This window comes from Pinus tabuliformis, chromosome 6 (assembly GCF_031772625.1).
Source record: "Pinus tabuliformis cultivar Carrire ecotype Pingquan chromosome 6, CPIR1, whole genome shotgun sequence".
Classification (NCBI taxonomy): domain Eukaryota; kingdom Viridiplantae; phylum Streptophyta; class Pinopsida; order Pinales; family Pinaceae; genus Pinus; species Pinus tabuliformis.
The window spans coordinates 1,201,477,938-1,201,503,764 of record NC_142292.1 but is presented as its reverse complement, the minus strand read 5'-3'; the positions used below and the strand labels follow the sequence as shown (position 1 = coordinate 1,201,503,764).

Sequence of the window (25,827 nt, the reverse complement as noted above, 5' to 3'; positions counted from 1 at the left end):
GAAAATATCGTGCTATTTTCGAAATATCACTAATATTTTGGCAAAATATCGCGCGACGACCAAAAAAATCGCCAGATAAGTCAGGTCGCGGCTAAAAAAAGCAATTTGGGTCATTTCTTTTGCTCATTTTGGTTTCTAAGTCCCGGAGAAAGAAGGGGAAGAGCTTTGTGGTGGTTTTCAAGGAGGGATTGAGGATCAAACAACCATTATCACCACCAACTAAGAATTTTTTGTGGATCAAAGATTGAAGAACAGTGAGACAAATTTCATTTCTTCCATTAACAGATATGTTCTTAAAAACCCCTATGTTAATGATTTTTTTCATATATTTAGGGTTATGCTTGCTTGCCGCCTACGAACATTTTGCTTCTTTGTTCTTTTTCCATTTGCTATGATTTTCATGCCCATGAGCCAATGCAAGGGTTTTCTCCATATTTGGACATCAAGCTTCACTTTTTTTTAAACTTTCTTATGCACCCTCTTATTGCCATTTTTCATTCAAATTGCAAATAATGTAGTATTTTTTTTTTAAATGAGGTGGTTATTACTTATTATTTTTTGTGTATGGGTGTTTAATGCTAGTTTTTTGTTTTTTTGGTGCCCTAGGTTTGAATTAGTTCACTACAAATATGTCAAAAGCCTTGGACCCATTTTGGGAGTATGGGGAGCCTGATGGTGGTACAAATCGGGCATATCTATCATGCAAACTATGTGGGACTAAGATGACAGGAGGGGTTACGCAATTGAAATACCATCTGGCTAGACTCCTTGGACATGATGTTGGGCTTTGTACAGTTTCTAAATTTCTAGTGCAGAGCTTATACAAAATGCTCTTGGAGCAATTGATGAAAAAGACAGAAAGAAGGAAGAGGCAGAAAGAAACAAGGCTGAACGTGCAGGTAGATCCTTTGGGATATCTTATTCTGATTTTGGGGTTGAGGGTAGTGGGAGCGGCTCCGCAGCGTCACCTGCTACTGCTAATGTTATTGGGATTGGCAGGTCATCATTTTTTGTTCCACGAACAAGACATGGAGCACAACCTTCCATAAAATCAATTGTTAAAAAAAGGGAGAAGCAAGAAGTAGATAGAGTTTCTGGAGCAACTTATCTTTCAGCATCATCAAAACCAATCCATGTTGGCAACCAATGTGTGATTCTATTGTTGTTGTGGGCCCAGGGTACAAAAGTGCTACATATGAGGAGTTGCGGGGGCCAATCCTTCAAGCAGAAAAGCAGGACACCAACTCTAGATTGGCGGAGTTGAAACAAACATGGGAAGTGTTTGGATGCACAGTGATGTCTGATGGTTGGACAGATAGGAAGGATAGGACACTTCTAAATTTCTTGGTACATTGTCCTAAGGGTACCATGTTTATTAAATCATTGGATGCATCAACACATATAAAAGGTGCAACAATGATATGTGAGTTGTTAGATGGGTTCATCTGGGAGATTGGTGTCCAGAATGTGATGCAAGTCATAATAGATAATGCAACGAATTATGTGGTTGCCGACAGGATGCTTATGGAGAGGCACCGCACATTGTTTTGAACTCCGTGTTCAGCGCATTGTATCAATTTGTTGCTTGGGATATGGAGAAACTCTCCTTCATCAAGGAGGTTATTGATATGGCTAGGAGTGTCCCCAAGTTTATATATAACCATGCTTTTGTTCTTAGCCTCATGAGGAGATACACTAGAAACAAGGAGTTGCGACAACCTGATTTTACACGTTTTTCCACCAACTTTATTACTCTTCAGTGTTTGCTTCGATGCCAGTTTGAGTTGAAGAAAATGTTTGTTTCTGATGAGTGGTGTGATTATAGATACAAGAGGAGACATGACGAGAGAGCCATTGCAAAAATGGTGTACACTGACACATTTTGCAGGGAGTAGAAGAAGTGTGCTCAGTTAGTGAACCTATAGTAAAGGTTTTGAGATTAGTAGATTGGGACAAGCCTGCAATGGCTTCTTTGTATGAGGTGATGGATAGGGCCAAGGAGGCCATTCGTTCTTATTATGCAGACAAGGGTTATGTTGGGGTTGATAGACATATGATGTTATGGGATGTGATTGATAGTCGGTGGACAGGGATGCTTCATCGACCCATTCATGTAGCAACACTCTTCCTCAACCATGTATTTTCATACAATTGTGCCTTTGATTTTGATGGCGAGGTGATGGAAGGTCTCCATTCCTATATTCAGAAGATGGTACCTGATCCTGAAGTTCGTAGCAAAATCAATCGCGAGAGACAATTTTATCGGGATTGTGTTGGCTTATTTGGCTTTGATGATGCTATTACGGAAATTACCCTCTTCATGCCACGTAAGTGACAAGTCATCACTCATTAGAATTTCAATTTAGTTGTTTATAATTCTAGATTTTTAAAATTCAATTATGTATCTTTTATTTGAAAGTTTAATTATGTTTTAAGTTTTTTAATTTTTTAATTTCTTTATTTTGTTGTAGATATTTGGTGGCGAAGCTATGGTGCAAGGGCACCAAATTTGCATAAATTGGCCATAAGAATCCTAAGTCAAACATGTAACTCTTCAGGGTGTGAGCGCAATTGGAGTGTATTTTCTCAAATACACTCAAAAAAGTGCAACAGGTATAACTTTGAGCTTCAACTTTCAATTGAGCAATTACATTTATTGTAATTTTAATATATGACCCTGAAGTGTCAAGAGTCAAGACTCATTAGTTTTTTTGACAAGAACAGGTTGGAGTTCTCAAGCCTCAATGATTAAGTGTATGTGCGTTACAATATTCGACTTTGAGTGAAGCAAATAGAAACACCAATGGATCTAGATGTAATTGCCTTAGACAATATTGATGTATTGTCTCAGTGGAGGGTGGAGTCTGAGGTGCCCATCTTGGAGGAGTCATCTGTATGGTTAGAGCTAGAGGAACCATTAGAACAGGGGAAGCAAGAGGAGTGGGGGAGGAGTAGCATGAGGAGGAAGAGGAGGAGGAGGAGAAGACTCTGGGAGCATCAACGCCAACACCATATGCTATAGATATATGAGAGCACAACTCCATACCCAACAATCATTATTTGACATTAGGTGTACGGGTAGGGCCTTCTATTGCCAGGGGCAGGCTTGGTAAACATCCCATCATGTTTTCCCGTAAAAGGGGGAGAGGGCATTGATTTCAGATAGATAATTGCTAGTTTTATTTGTTTTGCTACATATAACTACTGATGATGAGATTCTTTTATATATGTGATGTTATTTTGTATTGGTTCTCCACATTTGAGTCCTTGATTGGACAATTATCAGGGATCAACAGGATTTGGTATCGCCTTTGATGTATCATTTTCATTTTACATCCACTACATCATATATATCAGTGCTTTCTTCATATTTATGTGCCAATGTGTTTATTTTATGTTGTTATTGCTTTATATGTTTAAAAATCTGAAAAAAATGAATACAGTATGCATTTTTTTAAGTTTGCCGATATTGCCGATAAGATGTTTTCTAGACTCTCACCGATATTTTGCCGATAGCGATATTTTCAACACTGCCCCTGACAACTTGCCTATCCTGCGGACTTGTAACTTGCCACAAGTCCCCCTATCTACTTGACGAGATAAAGGAATAGTCTAATGAGGACTTGGGAGAATCCCAAGTTTTTGGTGAAGATACTCAAATGTTTCACAGGCTAATGGTTTGGTAAAATTGTTGACGATTTGTTCTTTGGTCCTAATGTATTCAACTTCGATATTTGTAATGACCAAAAGTCGTATATGCAACGGAAGTATTAAAATACTTCGTAGACAAAGACATCCATCATAGGATAGAATTGTAAATTGTATATTGTATTAAATAATTGATGTAGGATGAGTACAAATGAGAATGAGGGTCCAGTATATATAGCCAGGTAAGTACCCTTTCACGAACAGGTATGTCTCTAAGACATGATTTTTCATTATTAACTAACTAATCATTAGTTAATTTACTTATTATTTATTATTATATTTATATTATTATGATTATTATTTATTATCTATTTTTGCATAATTTATGTTCATAAAATTGCCTTCCCCTTCAAAAAGCTTTGTCCTCAAAGCTTGTTGATGAAAGGGCTTGATCTCTTTTCTGCTATGAATGTCTTCTGCTTGATCTCTTTTTCTACTACGAATGACTTCTCGTCTCGGAACAGTCATCTTTGTCGATACAAATTGATATGATTCTTGGAGTGATATACAAAGCCGTCGTACTGAAAACGGATTGAACCATCCTAGATTAACCTTTTGACCTTTGGAACTTTGTAACGAATTGTTATCAGTAGACTGAATTGAGCTCACTTCAATATTCTTAACGTAAGTTTGTTGTTTATGTTCTGAGTGATACAAATTTATAGATTGATTAAGCTGTCTACTCTTGTGATTCAGATGTAGATAAGGAGTTTTTCTTGTTTGAATATCCTTTAACGTTTTTAGGGCTGTTTCCTGATTTCCTTCAGGTATTGTTGTTGTTGAATTGATTACTGAATCCTCATTTTAAAATATAACATATAAAAAAAATGAATGTACCTAATTCTTTGAACCAAGGTCGACCTAGAATTATGTCAACCTGTTCGTCAAGCATAGTGACGACACTAAATTGAGATATGTACTCATAATGATCAATTGTCACTTGTAAATCATTAATTTCATATTCTTGTTTGCCAAAAATATCTGTTCTTTCTCCTATGTTTGACTCTGGAATTAATAGTTGATTTGTCAGATTAACATTGATGTAATTTTCCTTGCGACTTGTACTAATAGCGATATTAACTTTTTCCCCTTGGATAGTGTCATGTCCCCATTTTTATTCTTTTTCATAGTACAACCAAGGTGGATTTCCAGGATAGGGGATGGCCAGGTCAGTGGAGCAGGTTTATGTCGTCAGAGGTCCGGATGGATTTTTGAGGAGTTTTATGGGATTTGATGGCATTCGCTTGGCATATTCCATTATCAACACAATTTGCCGTTCGTTTTGTTGAATTCCGACAACTTTCAAATATCAACATTATTATTGGGCATAACTCATTTAAGCTCGAGGTGGCATTTCAGGGAGATTAATTGATGGAACACCTCAGTGTAATAGCTCGTTTGAACCAGAACGAGAAGATCTACATGATGGGACTTTTGGATGTGAGTTTCAGTGCCCTGAGGAGTCATGGTGACTAATTTACCCTTTTCTCGCATTAAAAAAATATTTTAATTAAAATAAAAGAGGGAAAAGTTCTCCATGATTAAAGTAATAATAAAATAGAAGGTTCTAGAAGGGTCCATCAGATCTATAAAAGAGGAGGAGGAGGCCATTAGAGGACATCTTGGATTGAGTATTGTTTTTTGTATGAGAGGTTGAGAACCCGATTCTCTACTCCAACAGTAGCCCCAGGACAGAAACCCTTAGGTGATTTAGTGAGAATGGGCAAGTACCCATCTCTTCCCTTGGTGGATCCATTCAGGGTTCACAAGTTGTAGTGTATTGTTTTTCAGTTTGTTTTGGGAGGCCCATTATGGCATTATTGTAGATCTGTTGAGGCCAACTATCTCAGCTATTTTTCCAGCATGTAAAACCCCAATTCTTATATTACAATAGAGCTGAGATTGTTTCTGCTTATCGTATTATCAAATTGCATGCATTTTATATGTTATATTTTACATGGCAATCTTCTGTTTATGAGTAGAAATTTTATGTGAAGGAATGTTCCAAATTTATTTCGTTTGGGACATTACAGTGGTATCAGAGCATCAATCTTGGCTCAGCCTGCGGGTTTTTCTGTTTTAAGTGTTAGGTATTATTGAAGGGTTTTTGCCAGAGGAGTTGAAAACCTTGTGCCTGCAGCACAATGAAAATTTGTCCAAATGAACTCGACAAATTTTCATATTGAGTGTGCAACGAACCCTTTCACAAATTGTTGCTGAAATAATACAAATTCTTCAAATTGGCCCAACCGAATTCTTTTAAGTCGTGGTTGTCTCATTTTGCAGATCGAGGGCAAGGAGCCGTTAGTCATATTATTTCAACATTGAACATCAACATGATCTATTGCGCGGCGCGATGGAGTCAATTCCTAACTCAACGAAGTTATGCGTTCAGTGGCCAAAATATCAAGGGGGTCGTATTGCATTTTAAAAAGTCCAAGGCCGAAGTTTTTTTGTGAGGGTTGTGAAATAATTTTGAAGAGCTGCCGTATCAAAAAGTCAAAGTCGCACATGGAATTCGAAGGGCCAAATGCCCATCTCGCAGGTGAAGGACAAGATCGATTTTTAAACAATGTCGAATCCTTCGGTGTGGCTCGATTAGTGGTGATTTCATCACTGTTTGCAGAAGAGCGACGTCCAGTTCGAGCAACTAAGCCACTGGAGGGAAAAATTGTGAACGTATTGGTGGATCAAATCGTGATTGCTCCCTTAAGTTGGCATCAACTTGAACCACAAGGGAGGGAACAACACTAACAGGTTTGTCGGCTGAGTGGAGCAACCAAGACACTTGTTCAAAATCAATTTTCTGCAAATTCATGGACTCTGTAAAAATAAAAATAAAAAAATTCTCCGGCAAAATTCCTTTTTAAATCGCGGCGTCAAATCTCCATTGTGATATTATCACAGCAAGTTGAAATTCCGGGCTATGTATTTTGATTGGCAGATCGTGGCTGCGTTCAACATGCATGGAATTTTGTTGAATGTGTGGGTAGAAACTATCTCATATTGATGCGATTGCACAATCATACATGAACTCACGCAGAGTGAGGTTTGATCCTCACTAAAGCTATGAACAATGGATCGAGCTGTCGATTGCACGTTAAAACAAAAAATTTGCAAATAACAGGGACCGATCATGTGTGGAGTCACGTTATTGGCACCTAGCTGCCTGAACGTGGTGAGTCGGGATCGATGCAAAAGTATTGAAAACGCGAGAGTCAATTTGGACAATCATGGAGTCAATCCATAAAACACATAAATGGTGACTGCTTATTGCGTGGTTTGGTGGTTGCTGTGCAGAGCTAGCAGAGTTAGTGTGTTGCTCAACAGTTGGTGTGATCTGCAGTCGATTGGAGTGCGCATTGAACGAGACTGAGTTTGTAATCTCCTGTCAGCCTGTTGGGCAGTCGTGTGCACATGAGATGATGCCTGAAGTGCGTACCTTCATAGAGTGGCCACGATTACAATACCTGCATGCTCTATGAGCAGACAGCAAGATGACCTGTGTGTTCTTGAGGACTAAGAGCGACGACAAGAGAAGAAATTAGCAGAGATCCAAGACAGGGAATTAATCTCTGAATATATACCCATTGTTGCTGAGTTGGCGTTCTTCCTCAAATCATCTGATATACCTAGATATGTGGTGGAAGTATTTACCAGGTTCCAAATTGTGATCTTGTGCTCTGGAGCTTGTGTTTTCATGACTGTATGCAAGTAGTTTCACTACTGATATAATTTTCGGTTAGAAAAGATGCACAATTTAGTGATATATGGGTAATATCTATGGTGGGTGTCTTGTTGAATGTTCTGAAATTGATACCTGAGGGAAGTCATCTGGTTTGTGTGCTTCTCATCTAAAGTCAAATTGAATTAAGTACAACAGACCATATACCCTCTGCTTGTAAAAATTCCATAGGATAAAATTTATTACCCAAGTATTCTCAGGAGATTTTGTGCAGCTAGCCCTGTAACTTCCATGCTATGTAATGTTGCTAGGGGGTTTGAGTCTAAGTTAGCTAAGTATGGTGTCACTAGTACTATTTTAGTATTTACGTATGTTGTTAGGTTTGAATGCAAGAACATTATAAGGCTATGTTGAAGGAGAGCATGCTGTCTTAGTCATGATTTAATGGGAAGAAAATTTATATGGTCGTGGCTTTAATTGGTGTCATTTTGATGAGGTTCTGCCAATAATGGAGCTTTAAAACACCTCTTAAATCAACACAACAGTGCATTAGTGGACTACACGCTGGACCAAAAACCCAAACTGATCAACAAACCTCTCTCAAGAGGGGTCTATGCCATTCTTCGGAAAGAACAACCAAAAGATGTGTAGAAGGGGTAGGAAATAGGACACAAGATTTTCACACTTGGGACAGATTTAAAACACATGAGGGTCACATGCATAGTTCTCTTCTAACTTGATGAACTAGATGCCCTCCTTTTCGAAGGGAGTCAGTTAGAAGGAAGGAAATTAATTTGGGCTCTAAAGCCAGTGATGCTTGCTCTCATACAACACAAATTCTTGGAGGAACCGTGTGAAGGGGCTAGACTCTCAGTTGCATCTTGTCTTAGTCACATCATGAGACTAATCGCCCCTAGATCTCCTTACAATGATGATGTTATGAGGAGAGTTTTCAAGCTGATAGTGGATACTTTTCAAGACTTAGACAACAGTGTGGGTCCTACATTTGGGAAGAAGCTTGAGATTTTAGAAGTTATGGCTGTGACTAGGACTTATGAAGTCATGTTTGATCTAGAGTGTGATGGTTTGATCTTGCAGATGTTCCAATGCTTCTTCAGCATTAGGAAACATCATCCTGACAGAGTCATAGCACACATGCAGTCCATCTTGTCCTCATGTATGAGAGGCCGTGATGCCATTTGTCGGGAGTTGCAGTCTCGATTGTTGTTTGTTTGGAGGAGAGAGCAGTTGGTCTCACCTGCTGCTTATGATCTAGCTGAGAGGTTGGTTGAGCAGAACATTGGGTTGTTCAAGAGACAGTTGACCAGGGAGGAGCAACTCAGGTTTGGGGACTCCTGCAACAAGAATGAGATGAGGAAGGGACTTTGCTTCATTTGCAAAGGACCTTGGGGACCTGACCACTCATGCTTGAGTGACACTGAGGAGATGATAGTGGTAGAGCAGGGAGATATTCTTTATGTTTGTCAGGATGAGGACTCTTCGCTGGACAAGTCCATGGGTTCATACGATGATACCTTAGAGGAGCACGAGCAGTCATATGGAGTTGATGACAGTAGCCCAGATATGCATCCATGTGTGGTAGAGGAGTATGAGGAGCAACTGATTGTTGCCATGTGGGCAAAATGAGCGATTGATGATTTAGCATAGAGAGCACATAGAGGAGCATGAGTCATGTCGAGTCATTAACATCAAGCCAGATTCATATGATGAGCAGTCTGTGGGTCCTAGGAGTGACATTTAGGATAATGTGTCATCAGTGATGAGTCAACATGAGTAGCATATGATGGAGTGTGAGTCAGCTGAGGAGGATGAGGCACACAATATGCATGATGAGCCTTTTGGGAGAGCCAGTTGGAGGTTCATATTGAACCCGTGATGATGGAGGATTAGTAACCACCCTTGGGGTCAGTCATTGATGAGGAGTAGACAAATGTATAGACAACTAGTAGGGTGACAATGTTCGCTGACACTTGTCGTCAGGAGATGCTGGAGTATGAGTGGATAGTTTGGCAAGAGATTGGTGGATTGGAGGAGTGTGGAGTTTCCTATCAGGCGAGGGAGATGGCAGTGCATCCATATTTTGGTCTACCCATTGATGAGGTGCAAATAGGTGTAGTGGCAGCGAGTCGAGCTACAACATTTTCGAGCACTAGCCCTCTTCAGGAGTACATAGACAGGGCTTGCGACACAGTTTGGCTACTTGTACCCATTACAGGGAGAGAGTTAGGACTTCCTCGATGGATATTGCTGACCAACCAGATAGGGCAGCATGAGTTGAGCATGGACCAACTTCAGCAGAGTAGACTTGTTCCTTACACATGAGTCCATGACTTAGATTGGCGAGAGATCATGAGTTGGTATCCTATTGGTGGAGTATCATTCTTAGTCGGGAGCAGTGTATTGCGGGAGCCCTTAGAGGTGGGGGATATTACATGCTCCAGTCGACAACAAAATGTGGGTTGGCCACTCATCAGTATCTCAATGCAACATCAATATGGTGAGACTGACCTTGGGGTATGCCAAGGATTGGATTGGAGAGAGGTGATGAGCTGGTACATAGTTGGTGGGGCAACATTCACAGCCGGAGCTACAACACAGCAGGAGCCATGGAGCATTAACACTCCTTCTTGGTGGCATTGGGATCCAGGTGGATCTACTGGCAGCAGGTTGAGTCAGAGATGGACATGGGATCCAGGTATTGGAGGATCCAGTCATGTTTCGATAGCTTGGAGACGTGACGTGGACCAGTGGTTCGTATGGGATCTGGGCATTGGGTCTCAGTGGCGTTGGGCCACTAGATTGGTCCACAGATTTGGATTGCTTGAGGGCAAGTAATCTTGGGGTGGGAGGACTGTGATGTCCCCATTTTTATTCTTCTTCATAGTTAGCCAGGGTGGTTTTCCAGGATAGGGGATGGCCAAGTTAGTGGAGCAAGTTTATGTCGTTAGGGGTCCTGATGGAGTTTTGAGGAGTTTTTATGGGATTTGATGGCATTCGCTTGGCATATTCCATCATCAGCACAGTTTGCCTTTCGTTCCGTTGCATTCTGACAACTTTCAAAAATCAACATTATTATTGGGCATAACTTAATTAATTATGCTCGAGGTGGCATTCTAGGGATATTAATTGATGGAACACCTCAGTGTAATAGTTCGTTGGAATCAGAATGAGAAGATCTACATGATGAAACTTTTGGATGAGTTTCAGTGACCAAAGGAGTCATGGGGGCCAATTTACCCTTTTTCCGCATTAAAAAGACTATTTTAATTAAAATAAAAGAGGGAAAAGTGCTCCATGATTAAAATAATAATAAAATAGAAGGTTCTAGAGGGGTCTATCAGATCTATAAAAGAGGAGGAGGAGGCCATTGGAGGACATCTTGGATTGAGTATTATTTCTTGTATGAGAGGTTGAGAACCCAGTTCTCTACTCCAACAGTAGCCCTAGGACGAAAACCCTCGGGTGATTCAGTGAGAGTGGGCGAGCACCCATCTCTTCCCTTGGTGGTTCCATTTAGGGTTCACAGGTTGTAGTGTATTGTTTTTTAGTTTGTTTTGGGGGGCCATTATGGCATTATTGCATATCTATTGAGGCCAACTATCTCAACTATTTTTCCAGCATGTAAAACCCCAGTTCTTATATTATAATAAAGTTGAGATTGTTTCTGCTTATCGTATTATCAAATTGCATGCATTTTATATGTTATATTTTACATGGCAATCTTCTGTTTATGAGTAAAATTTTTATGTGAAGGGAATGTTCCAAATTTATTTCATTTGGGATATTATAGAAAGTCCCTCTTAACGTAATTAACTTGTGATGTGTGATTAGAACACCCTTATAGGAAGATCGTCCTTCATCATTTTCGAATTAGGCTCTATTTGCTTTTTTCTTCCAAAATGGACTTCTTCTTTAAAATAAGTGCCCTTTTATTTGATAAACTTGAACACCTTTATAAATTCCTTTCACTTTTATTTTCCTCAATTATATATTTTTTTCCCACTTAAAAAAAAAGTAAATATGGCCCCACTATTTAACTAAACTGCACCTTATATTTATTATAATGCTTTTAAAAAGTACTCTTCCTTTGTTATAACTTGTTATCCTTATGTCTCTTTATAGTTATAGATTTAACCCTTTATAAACTTTAATATATGGATCTTTCAAGTAACCTTTTATAATAATACCCGCTTTGTACTTATATATATTTTCAATAATTTTACGACTTGAACTTTTCTTTAAATACCCCTTTATAATATAATACTTCTCTTTGTATACCTTTTATCTATAATCTTTTTTTGTTTTTTGTTTTGAAAAGTTACAACCCTAGTGCAACGTGGCTATTCACCTCTCTGGGGTATAATATAAAATATATGTCCACTTATGTGCCTTTGACTCGGTTAATTTTCTCCACGTAAAAGTAAAACTTACCATTCATATAAAGATATTTTGTATTCCTTTTGTTCTTCTTTTACCTTGAAAATACCATGGACATTTACCATGGGTTGCTAATACCACGAGCTTGTAAACCACTTAATGAATAATCAAGCTAATATTATCTACCCTTCCTTCTCTTACGTATAATTTTAAAGATATTTGAAAAGATTCTCTCTTAACTTTGTCATGCACTTTTTATCAATAATGTAGAACCTTTTTATATATATGAATGTTCTCCTTTAAAATTTACATCAAACTATATATATATTTTTAATAGTATATTTTTTATATGATTTTTTTAATTCTTTACTTTTATAGTTTTTTTTCCAATTCTTTCTTTTGACTCTTTTTTTAAAGTGGCCAAGGGCTTGATTGAAAATGGTGAAATTCTAGCTTGTGTAGCGAAACACTTCGATTATGACGACAACAAGGTTGACGAAGAGTTGATGGCCAAGTGCTGGATCAGATTGGCTTTGAGCAGCGGTGGAGCGGCCTGAGGATCAACATCTCTGATACTAATGTAACGACCAAAAGTCGTATATGCAGTGGAAATATTAAAATACTTCGCAGACAAAGACATCCATCGTAGGATAGAATTGTAAATTGTATATTATATTAAAGAATTGATGTAGGATGAGTACAAATGAGAATAAGGGTCCTGTATATATAGCTAGTTAAGTAACCTCTCACGAACAGGCATGTCTCTAAGACATGCCTTTTCATTATTAACTAACTAATCATTAGTTAATTTACTTATTATTTAATATTATAGTTATATTATTATGATTATTATTTATTATCTATTTTTTACATAATTTATTTTCATAACAATATTCTTCTCTGCAACTTGTTCTCTAACAAAATGGTACTTGATCGGAATGTATTTTTTTTTTGAACACATCACAGGATTCTTGGAGATACTGATGGCGTTGGTGTTGTTGGAATTTCTAAGTTTAACTCGTTAGAAATTCTTCCTGTACTATTTGATTTATTTCTTTCTACTTGTTCAATTACTTAACAAGTTATTTACTATGTAAATACTGAAAATAAATACAAGTACAATATCAACATCTACAGATCATCAACTGAAAGTAAACAAGCACACAAGTGACACCGTTATTTTTGGACCAATGTCCCTAGAAAAACCTAATGCGGGAAAACTGTTGCAGTTATTTAGAGGGTTTTATTATTATGCAGTTTTCAGTATACAACTAGGGTGCCAGAAATGGATCACCCAATAGAGAATTCCTTGGAGACAGCTATTTTGGTTTATTAATCACCAGATGAACGATCCCACAGCGACAATTGCAGCTTCGCTGCTCTGCATCACTCTGATAGGGACTGCATCACCCTATCCGGCTCACCAGCTCCCAGTTTGTCCCACGAAATCCTCCCAGCGCTGCCTCTAGGCCCTGCGTCAACTTTGCTAGCCTCTGTGTCAGCCCGTAGACCCTTTGCGTCTCACATGCTGGTCTCTCTGGCTCTGAGTAGCTCCTGGCTACCTCTGCATCAACCTCATTGGGCTCTCCGTTGCCTCTCTGCTATGTATTCACTGCTCCTTAGCGGCAACTCAGATCACTCACTCGATTTCCTCAGCAAACCCTACCCTAGAAAATCGAATTCTTGATCTCTCTTGGTGTGTCTCCAACTGACCCTCAAGCCTCTTCTTATACTTTTATCGTTGGTCCATCAACAGTCGAAATTAAATCTCTAATCAACGGCTAAGATTAGATTTGGCTTGATCCATGACTTTTGGACCCTTCTAACCCAATTTTAGATTAATACCCATTAATATTTTATTTTAAGATCTCCCAATCTGGGTACAATCTGTCCAAACCATTTCTGGGTCTTGGAGATCTCATGTGCCTTAGCCTCTCCACCAATTTTCATGGCTAGAGCACATCCAATGCTACCCCAAATCAACACTCCCTCTTAGCGAGGACTGTGCTCTAGTAATACTCCTCACTAAGTATCACCCTGATCATCCAACATCGGTCCCTGTGCTGATGCTGGGCCTCCCCGCCCAACATCCTCTGCACTGCTGCCCATGGCCTTGCCACTGCCACTGCTGCATCCTGTACTGTTGCCCATGGCCCTGCCACTGCTGCATCCTGTATTGCTGCCCATGGCCTTGCCATTGCCATTGCTGCATCCGTACGGTAGCTCCCTCTGCATCTGTGCTGCTACTGGTCCATATACCCAGCACTGCATTTGCACTGCATCCCCTTCTCCTCACGCTGCATCGTGTTGCCCATAGCACTGCCACTGCTGCACTGCAACTCAGTTTCCGAGAAGTAAGTAACTGATCCACCCAACTCTAACATCCTTGTCAAGCTAGAGACACTCCCGATGCTGAAGTTCCCTCTGCCGCTAACAAGTGCTTCCTCTACTGACCTTTGCGCTGATACAACAACTCCATGCATCTCGCACTGTTGCAGCGTGCTGTCCCGGGACTCTTGCACTGTAGCACTCTCTGTCGCTCCATCCGCGTCCATCTCTACCAACATCTGCCAGTCCTTCTACTCCTCTTCGGGGCTCCCGTAGCAAGGTATAATCCAAGAGGTTGGGTACCCCAATGATCCTGCCCCTCATCGTTTGTAGTCTGTTTGATTACAGTTCGATGTCAACCTACTTCCTCTCAAGTGGCGCATGAGTACTCATGGCACAATCGTAATCCTCCTCGACTTCTTTTCCCGCCCTCGCTGGCGCTATATTGGTCTCAAAAGCCTCTCCCTTGCTCTTCTTCCTAGGACATTGGTTTGCAAAATGACCCAGTTCCCCACAATGGAAGCACTTGACCTTGGATAGGTCCTTCTTCTCTCTTTCCCGCTTTCCCGCAAATGCGGGAGACGCATCTTCTTCTTACTCGTCCTTGATTTTAACCCCTTTTCTGCTACTCCTCGCCTTGGTCACCCGTCTGATCTCTTCTTGACGAAGAGGCGCCCACAGTCCCTCCCAATCTGGAAGGCTCAACCTACCCAGCATGCTCTGGACAAATACCTCCCAATCCTCTAAGTCTGCGTTCAATGCGGTCCTCACCATTAGTTCCTGATCTGGCGTGGCCCCTATGGAATTTAGTTGGTCACGGATCTCCTTCAATCCACCAAGGAAGACATCTATTTGCTCTCCCTTCTGCATCTGGTATGAGGGCAGCTGATTTTCAAATAACATCTTCCTCTGCACAAAAGTATGCTGGTACAATTTCTTCAGGGCATCCCACATCTCATTTACCGTGTCCTTCTTGGTAATATGCGACGCCACATGATCCTTGACCCCATCAAGGATGATGCACTTCACCCTGGCCATTGCCTCCTCATACTTCTCATTTTCAACTGGGTCAACTGGGATCACTATTGTTTTCAAGGCGGAGTCCTTGATGCGATATCTGTCTAGAATGGACAAGATCGTGGCCTTCCAGACGACGAAGTTGGATGCTCCGTCCAACCTATCCTGATCTCTCAGTCTATTCAAGGCCATTATGTTGCTTTTCTTCCGACTTCTCCGAGTCTCTCTACTTCCCTCCTGGAAATCCTCGGTTCAACTCCCTCTGAGTCTCAATTTCCCTTCTAGAAATCCCTCCTATTTGGTCTTGCCTTGTCAGGTACTATTCTGACCACAGTACCCCACCAGCATCGCTCCGCAAATTATCTGCAGCCTCCTATACCCCAACAACTTGAAGGACTCAGCCTCTAGGCTCTGCGCAATCCTGGCACTGGAAAAATCTACACCTCCTGGCCACAATGTTGATCCTTCCTGACTGAGAAAGATGACCAGGCACTGCGTAGGTCAGGTCTGCGCTTCTCTGCCTTTGCGCTTATCCTCCTCCTGGCTCGAACTGATGACGCAGGCCCTCTGTGTCACCCCTTCCTTGCTGCTTTCTGCTAGGAACAACTTTTGTCACTCGGGACCGCTGTTTCCGTTGCTACTGATTTGCTCGACTGATGCCTTCAGTTATCCTGTGATCTGCAACCACGCTCTGATACCATGTTGGAATTTCTAACTTTAACCGTTAGAAATTCTTCCTGTACTATCTGATTTATTTCTTCCTACTTGTTCAATTACTTAACAAGCTATTTACTATGTAAATACTGAAAATAAATACAAGTAGAGTATCAACATCTACAGATCATCAACTGAAAGTAAACAAGCACAAGTGACATCGTTATTTTTGGACCAATGTCCCCGCAAAAACCCAATGCGGGAAAACTGGTGCAACTATTCAGGGGGTTTTATTATTATGCAGTTTTCAGAATACATCTAGGATGCCAGAAAAGGCTCACCCAACAGAGAATGCCCTCGGCAGTAGTACCTCTCCTCGGAGACAGATATTCGGGCTGATTAATCACTGGATGAACGATCCCACAACGACAATTGCAGCTTCTGCTACTCTGCGTCACTTTGATAGGGACTGCGTCACCCTATCTGGCTCGCCAGCTCTCAATCTATCCCACGAAATCCTCCCAGCGCTGCCTCTAGGCCCTGCGTCAGCTCTGCTAGCCTCTGCGTCAGCCCCTAGATCCTCTGCGTCTCACACGCTAGCCTCTTTGGTCTTGTGCAGCTCTTGGCTGCTTCTGCATAGCCTCCAGCTGCCTCTGCGTCAACCTCATTGGGCTCAGCGCTGCCTCTCTGTTACCAAATCTGCCTCTTTGTTATGTATTCATTGCCCCCAGCGGCAACTCAGATCACTCACTCGATTTCCTCAGCAAACCCTGCCCCAGAAAATCGAAATCTTGATCTCTCTTGGTGTGTCTCCAACTGACCCTCAAGCCTCTTCTTATACTTTTCTCGTTGGTCCATCAACGATCGAGATTAAATCTCTAATCAACGACTAAGATTAGATTTGGCTTGATTCATGACTTTTGGACCCTTCCCAGTTTTATATTAATACCCATTAATATTTTATTTTTCCTAAGTTTAGGCTTAGGAACTCCATTAAAAATATTAATTATTTTAATATCTCCCAAACCGGGTACAATCTGTCCAAACCATTTCTGGGTCTTGGAGATCTCATGTGCTTTAGCCTCTTCACCAATTTTCATGGTTAGAGCACATCCAATGCTACCCCAAATCAACAGGGGTTATCCCAAAAGATTGGAATGGGCCCATCAAACTTTACTTGAAGATCTTGCAAGGTTTGTTTCATCCAAAGGACCTACGTACAAAAAGTTGCTACGACTATGTATTTTGCTTCCACTGTGGATAAGGAGATTGAAGATTGCTTCTTGCTCAACCACGAAACAAGACAACCACCTAGATAGAAGGATGCTCCGCTAGTGCTCTTACGATCATCAACACTTCCTGCCCAATCTGCATCAGTATAGGCTTCGATGGTTAACTCATTTCATTTAGGATACCATAGACCATATTCTATTATTCTCTTACGATATCAAAAGATCCTTTTTATTGCAATGACACAGGATTCCTTTGGTGCTGCTTGGAATCTTGCCACTTGTCCAACTGCCTGCATCACATTTGGCCTATATCCATATATAAATCATCCATATTTCGCTTGCAACTTGTCAGCTTCGAAATGCTTTTTCTTAATGCTTGCTTGACATACTATGCTTCATACAAACTATTACTATTGATTCTATTTGTCAATATGGATTAACTTTGCCCGCCACTGAAACTGTCAATAATATTACTTTATGTGAATCTATCAATGATTGATCTTCAAATGTGCCACTACTGCTGCTTAGACTCCCCCTCTTCAATATTCAGGGAGTCATCATGCTAGATTCTTCAAAATAATGTACCACCCAACTCTTTGGCTGGATCATCCTGAACCTTGTCATTGTCTAATGTACTTGTTGCTACCTCAAGATCTTTTGCCTTTACAAAGCCTGAAAGCATTACTACTGAAACTTTCTTATTTTCTTGATCTTCTTGCATTTGTTGTCCTTTCCTGTACCTAATGTTAGGGTTGTCATGCATGGAGGTCATGCATGGAGGATTCCATCATGTATCTGCAATCTCGAGCTATGTGCCCATAGTTATGGCATTTGTAACATTCATATGACGTAAACTTCCTACTGTCAAAGTTGTGGTGAAACCTGTCTTGTGATCTTGCAAACCTACTTCTAGGATACCTGCTTCTAGGGTTTTGATTCCATTGATAATATCTTTGATAATTGTACCTGTTATAAGTTTGACAATCCCTAGCCATATGTCCAAAGTTAGCACATGAAAAACAATAACCATTAAATAAATTTGCGTATCTGAATGAGTTATCTTGTCTAAATGGTCTTTTGTATTCATTCCTTCTTGGAGGAAGAACTGTCTCTTGATTACTTCTTGGAGTTGTGTCATTTTTAATTTTCTTTTGTCCTTCATTTTGATTTGGCCTTTGACTGCTCATGAACTCATCCAATGCTCTAGAGCTACTTGCAAGGTTTTGCTGGGCATTTCTTGATCCAAATTGGATCATTATATTGTTTGTCATCCATCTCGATGCATTTGAAGTGGAAAAAGTGGAGGAATCAGCTCATGGGATAGTTTTTACCGGTGGGATCCAGTTTGGCAAAACGGGGTCTGAAACCTTCACAGAGCGTTTTGAGGCATCAAACCATGTTTTTTGAGGGTGAAACTTTTCCGCTTTAGCGCAACACCATTTCATGCTATTCTACACGTAAAGATCTTTCCAACGACACAGGAAACGTGTCAATCAGAGTTCGCATGCAAAAGTTATGCCACTCAGAAGTTGACCTTCTTGTTTTCACACCTATAGTTCGGGAGGATGTTGTGTCAACCCCCATTATTCATGGAAAAGGGGCTAGCCACGTGATTATGATGTAAAAGGCTCTAGAAGAGTCTATATTGTAACTCTAGTTAAGAGTTGTTGTAGTCAAAATTAACCATTAGTAGGCTATTAGGCTGTGTTATAACCAGGCCACTAGAAGGAAGAGGCATTTCATTCCTTCGAGAGCATTTTGTTCCATAGCTGAGCAAAGATAGCCAGGAGAGATAGGAGGTAGAGAACACTGAGAGGATTTGTGCACTATAGCAGCCCACGGGCCACAAACATTACTTCTTTGTCCCTGTAGCCATATTTCCAGACAGAGAAAGAGAGTGAAGTGATCTCACCTTCCAGCTGGGTTTTCTTCTGAAAGGTTTTCCTAAAGAGCATATCTTGGGTCTTATGTGTGTGTGTGAGCTTATTTTGTCGTTCTCTACTTTTCTGCATAATTTCCATTCGCATGCATGCACTAATTACAGTTAAATCTACAGATGTTAAAGTTTAATAAAACTGGAATAGTGTAGAATCTTAGATTTTTAATATAATATTGTTAGATTTGTTGTGACGAACTATCAAGTGGAATATCCATGACAGTTTACAGATCATTTGGTATCAAAACAAGTTTCTTTGGGTAATTTGTGGAGATTGTTGGGATCTAGATCGGCAAGGCCGAAAATCGTAAAACCGTAATCATGGTTGACGAATCTATAAACGGACCTCGTGATCCTGCAGAGGTGAGGTTTACGCAGTTGGAACAACAAGTCATAGATATCAACCACAATGTAAGCCTCCTCATGGCGGCCTTGAATAACAAGATGGGGATATTTGGAGAAGATGGGGGTTCGAATGCAAAGGACAAATCTGAATGAGGATCAAAAGATCGGGGAGAAACAAAGAACTAGTCGAAGAAAGAAACCCGAAAAGATCAACTTAGTTCGAGTGCCGTGAATTAGTCCCTATTTAAAATGGAAGCAAAAGTCGATATCAAGCCATATCATGGCGAGGTCCCATCGGACTAGGATAGAAAATTAACCCCCCATTTAAGGTGACGGAACAAGACTACGACCAAGACCCTTCTTTCTTCCAAATCACCCCATAATCCATACCAAAATGCTCGAATACAAACAAGCATAAGCATCCGGTTGCATAATGAATAAAGTACCTTTTGATCAGAAGCCCACCTTCCAACATGCGCTCTTGACAAATGGGCGAGGAAACATATGACTGATGCAAATGGTGGAGATATGAATGGCACGTTATATCGGCTACAAAGTGGCTATCAGGGGATGCTGGCTGCCGGCTGGAAAAGATGAATAAGAGAAAGTTTTTTCTAAGGGTCATCCACTTTAGGTGGGTAATAGGGCCGACAATTATTTGTTAAGGGCCGAGCTCATTTACTGAAGGCCAAATTTGTTTTGCTGGAACCAAGTTATTCTGCAGAGAGGCCAAATTTATTTTGCCAAGGTGCTGAGTTTATTTGCCGAGTACAATTGCTGGAGGCTGAGATCAATTGGCAGAAGCCGAGTTCATTTGCTAGAGGAGGCCAAGTTCCCTGCTGAAGGTTGAGTTTATATTGCTGAGCCTGAGTCATTTTACAAAGGGGCCGAGTTCATTATCTGGAGCCTGAATTGTTGCTGGGCGGAGTTTGTTTGTTGGCTGGGACAGAGTTCTAGTTTGTAGAGGGCCTAGTTCATATGTATCGAGTCATTTGCCAAAGGTGTTTTACAGATTCGACATATTGATATTTTGCATGTAATTCCCTGATCAAGTTAATAAAATTTTGGCTGTGCCTTGAGAATTTATTAAGGGTTTCATGTTTATAGGCATGTGAAATGTTTGAAGAAATTTCCCTGTGGTAATTGTTTTATTTTATTACCACACAAAATGTTCGAAGAAATGCGTGCATACAAAGTGTTTGTTAAATGCATAAAAGAGAAAATTAATTATTTTGGTTGTGCTAGCATATTTTATCAAAGAAATATTACAGTCCAAGTGGGATGTTAATAACACAAACTATAAGGTTCTAGGACAAGGTTAATGGAGAAGTAGGTATGCCATCAAACCCAATGTTAATGTTTTATGAAAAAAGCGAAAAGTGATACATTAAATGAAAGTGGGGACATCTTGTGTTTGTAGGCCTGAAGACCAATACAGTCCCTAGGAAGTGTCAAGTTTGTGTCTTGGAGCTTGAAAATGTCTGGAACTCAAGGTGTTGTATTTTTAGAATCACAAAAGCTGAAGACTTTGAATTAGACTATACAGTGGTTACAGGACTGATGAATAGCAAGCAATTAGATGGAGGTTCACAGGCTGAATACCTTGGAGTAGAAGAATATCTTGATTGAAAGCAAACTTGAACATAATGTTTGAAGGGTCCAAGGGAGAGTGTCTTATTGTCATGCTAATCCAAAGTGAGTGGGAAGACGTTCACACTCATTATCCTAGCCAACAAACGGGATATATTCAAATTCCAGCTGGTACAAAGTGAATTTACTAGGATGAGTGGGGAACTAATTGATTTATTTGGGTCTTGAACTAGGGAATATGTGTTCAAGGGAGTGCAGAAGACACAGAGTCGGATCAAGATAATTTACGACAGGAATGACTGCAATGAGTCTTCATAATGGTTATTATGTGGGTGGGGGTGGGGATGATGATAAATAGGGTCATGGTTAAACACATTAAATGTTGTAATATTAAGGATAATAATGGTCAGTTAGGTGTTGTGAGCTTAAGGGTAGTTGTGCGACCTGTGTGAGTATTAAATGTCATGTGAGTAAAGGCGAGGGAAATAAATAATGGTTATTATGTGGGTGGAGGTGGGGATGGGGATGATGATAAATAGGGTCATGGTTAAACACATTAAATGTTGTAATGTTAAGGATAATAATGTTCAGTTAGGTTTTGTGAGCTTAAGGGTAGTTGTGGGACCTGTGTGAGTATTAAATGTCATGTGAGTAAAGGTGAGGGAAATAAATATTAATATAGAAATTCCATGTATGGAGTGGGGTTTTGTAATGTGTCATAACTTTTAAATTAGGTTTTAAATGAATGAGTATAGTGCACTTGGCATAAAGGAATCCACTAAATTTGGTATATTGTTGATATGCCCACAGTCATTCAGGCCCCACGAAAACTTGTATTTGCATGGCAACTTGAATAAATTCATAGCATTGTCTCTGTGCATTTGATTCTCTCTCATTTCGTCTTGGTTAATCTGTAGTATGGGCTCCACCTTGGCAACAGTGGCATTTTCTGGAACATTGAATTTCCATTTTTCATATATGCATTTGCAGATATGAATCTTAATGGATGTCACACCATACATTGTACAAGCTAACAAAACAGAAGTTTCAGAAAATACCTGTGAAGTGGCTGAGTAGTGATAATAGAACCTCATCGTTATCATTATTAGCAAGAAACAAGTAATTGTATTTGTTTTTGTGTTAAGGACTTGTTATTTTTGACAACATTATTCAGATTCCTAATATTTGAATGGGTTGGCTCAGGGGGTAAATCCATATTGATATTTCGTTTGTTCTAGATGCAACTTTTTAAGCTTGATCCAGTTTTCAGTGATTCATACTTTCTTAAACTTTTGAAGTTTCATTTTGGGGTTATACACTTTGCTTTGCTTCCCTTGAACCCATGTTTTTAATTTAATCAAATGGAATTTTTGTTTCAATACATCTTCCTTGGTTATGTTATTAGCTATTTGTGACTAAATCATTCTTCAAAATTATTGTGTCAAAGTCCACTTTAACATGGGGACCATCAAAAATCGTCCAATACATACACATTATGAGGGCTTTATGCCCACCACCAAGGTTTGAGCCTGGGTCATAATTGTGGCAGTATCCTGTTTTAACCACTTCACCAGAGCTTGACAGACTTCTCTGTGTAAACCTACATTTCATGCTAATATTTCAGTTGAGCTTGTGATTAGAGTCTAGACTCTAGACTTTCATGCAAAATGAAATAGGGTGTTGCATGAATCTGTTTAAAACTGCTCAAGCTCTCTGTTAGTCTCAGTTGGGGGAATGGGGTTTATTTGATCTTTGGTCTGCCAGAATCCAAATGAAGTGTGTGTGAGAGTCTCCTTTCAATTACTTTCTCTCAATCTGGTAAGATTCCTATCAATTTAGTATCATTTTTTTCACAAAGCCGAATATATATGCTAAGAATTAGATATACTAGTGAAAACTACTCTCATATTTGAGACACGAGAGATTAAAGCAATGGTAATATTTGGTCTTGATTGCTTCAAAGTAATTTTCAAAAACATCATCTTGATTTTATGAAAATCTAAAAGCAGCAATCATCTCATGGTTTGACTTCTTTGGACTTAAGTTTACACTGCGCTTCAAATACTAAACACAACTCTTTTCTTCTCCCAAATGTGCTTATTTTCACCCATGAAGCTTTCTTTGGAGCTTTTAATTTTATTGTATGGGCTATAGTGAAGTTTTTTTTATGTTGTGGTAGTTTAATTCTGTTTGATGTTTGCTGTTCAGGTTCTTTCCTATACATACTATGCTAATGGCATAATTATGAATGAATAACTAACATTATCCTTGTTTTTTACCTGTAACCAGGGAATTGTGCGGAAGCTTCACCTTTGGAGGTTGGTCACGTCTGCACTTGTGTTTTCATCCACCCCAGAGTTGATATTTGGGCTTTGCCTCTTGTATTATTTCAGGGTATTTGAGAGACAAATTGGGTCTAACAAATATTCAGTGAGTAATTGATCTGATATTTTCCTTAAAATCCAGGAAACATGAAAGAAAATTAAAAGGTATGGGGAATTTAAATGGTGTGGATAGTTGTATTCTTGTTTGTGATCAGGTGCATTGTATTTTGGAGCAGGTGAGAGAAAATAGAGGGGGATGGGGGGCGGGAAGGAGAGTAATCTGAGGGCACAAGGGGGAAGATGAAAGGGAAAAAAAAGGGGAAAGCTTTGTTAACTATTTTCTTGGTGTTATCCATGTTGAATTTTCCTTACACTTGGTCTATGTCTAGACTTGATCATAAACACACTGAAGGTACTCAACTAAATGCACTTTGCACAGCGGAAATATAAAAGCAGTGAAATCAATTAAGTACACAGATTTATATGGCCCAAATCTCGACCTTTATTAGTCCATTAATAAAAGAATCATTAGGGCTCCCATACCAGGGATCATGGCCCTTTAGATCTCTGATACAACTAGTATACATAGTATACAAAACTTAGGGCTTGAGATCTATTCCATCAGATCTACAATCTGCCCAAAAAAATACAAATGCATACTTGAGCTAGTGCCTTCAGCTCAAGGTCCTTGGATTGTTGCTGTCCTTGGCAACCAGTCCTTCTGCAACCACACTACAACTTCTCGATCTGCTAGATTTGCTTCTTCAGATCACAGATCTGACTTTCTTCTTGCAGATCTGACCCTCCAACACTCAGATCTGACTTTCTTCTTGCATATCTGACCTTCCAACACTCAGATCTGACTTTATTCTTGCAGATCTGAACTTCGAGCACTGCAACTAGATACTCCTACTCGGCCTCCTCCCTTTTGGCAATGAGTCCTCTAGCTGACCAGATCATGGAGAAACTCGGTCTCCTTGCTATTGCGGTTCCTCTAAGGCAGATTTGCGGCTAGGTCCTTTAGCCTCCCTCTCTCTACAAGTGAAAGTCCTTCTCCATTGGTGTGTCTAGGCCTTTCATTTGGCCTCATATTTTATAGTTTTCTTTTAGGTTATTTGATAGGGAGATTTGAAGCATCTAATGGTGGATGCTTGGGAGGACATTTGGCCGACTTGTTACTTGTGCAAATTCCTAATTGTTAAATTTGGACAACTAGGTCCAAACTCCATGTTCTGATGCTCAGATTAAGAGGCTAATATTTTTGTTGGATTCCTCTTTCTGAAAGGTGTAAAATCCATATAAAAATAGTCTTAATCCGATGAGCAGAACTTATATTTTGAATCTATTATTCTTAATAAATTATATGTGCAAGGTCAGCCAGTTTTGTAATGTAGGCTCACATGCCCAACAGATGTGTCACACACCCTCTTTGATGGATATATATACAGGAAAAGTTGGAGAGAACTTGAATATAACACAACTCACATCTTCCTCTCTCATCCATAAGTACGAGCTATCTGGAGAACGAATTTCAGCCTCACGTGGGAAGGACGACTAGGGTTTCTGCTGCTAGGGTTTCGCAGAAGTTCTACTGGTTGGAGGGTTGTTGTGACACATGCTGGGCTGGCTGACCAAAGGAGACTTTGCTGGTTGAAGCATCCTGTTGACCGCCGAAACGAACACATACATTTTTCTTGTTTCTGATTTGTCTTCTGTAAGATCTGCTTATATGTTCTATCTGCATTTTGCTTATCTACTTGTATGATTGCTGTGAAAAAAGTGAAATTGCTCTTAGCATAGAACATCTACAAAACTTTACATGGTATCAGAGCTGAGGTGAAGACAAACTCTATCTATAGCAATCATCATCGAAGGATTAAAGGTCTTGCTCTGATTTCTAAGAGGAGGATGACGCAGTTCAAATGCGTACATCCTATGCGCAGTTCAGGGTTGAAGGCGCACAGGTTAATCTTGGAATTCAGACGAGGTCGAAGAGGCGAGTTGTATCGGAATGGAGCAGTAGTTCGAATATATGGTTGCGCAGCATTTTAGATGATCGTTCTAAGATCGATGCGCGGAGGATCATATGAGAACAGCGCTGTCCAGGGGTCGATAAATCAGCCGAACAGTATAAAGACTGTCTTGAAAGTCTTCGGTTAATCATAGGTGGATTGCCGTGTTTCAGTTGGATGATTAACTGAAGAAACAGAGCTGCGCAGGTCTACGATAGGTAGACACGTGGTCAAGTATTTACTACCATCACAGGAGCATTAGTGGACGAACGCGTGGGCCGGGATATATGTTTACAGGTTTATACATATACGTCAGGACGTGGAAGTAGACAACGCGGGAGAACGCGCAGGTCTGCCAAGCCAACACGTAGACTGTGGTATATATGTACAGGTTTATATATCTAAGTGTGGACACGTGGAGAAATATCGGCAACGACTGCGGGCTTGTTGATAAATGGACACGTGGACCAGTACACGCGCAGGTTTGCATACGCTGATACGTTTGGAGTAACAGCAGAGAAGACTGTGCGGAGTTGCTGAGACAAACAGTGAACAGTCGGGTTTTGAGGACGACGCGTGGTCAGAGAGATATGGCACA

The 25,827-nt window shown here is 40.1% G+C and overlaps 1 protein-coding gene across 10 annotated transcripts in view; it reads left to right on the top strand.

The window, feature by feature from the left end:
* LOC149263040 (rhomboid-like protein 20) overlaps window positions 1-25,827 on the top strand; it is a 266,839-nt gene that overhangs the window by 54,912 nt on the left and 186,100 nt on the right. For 7 of the 10 annotated variants that reach the window (XM_089425633.1, XM_089425630.1, XM_089425654.1 and 4 more), the window contains exon 3: window positions 23,183-23,323. In XM_089425633.1, coding sequence (XP_089281759.1) covers window positions 23,183-23,323 — 141 coding nt within the window. The remainder of the gene's footprint in view (window positions 1-23,182; window positions 23,324-25,827) is intronic. The other 3 variants (XM_089425659.1, XM_089425656.1, XM_089425662.1) reach the window with 1 other exon arrangement.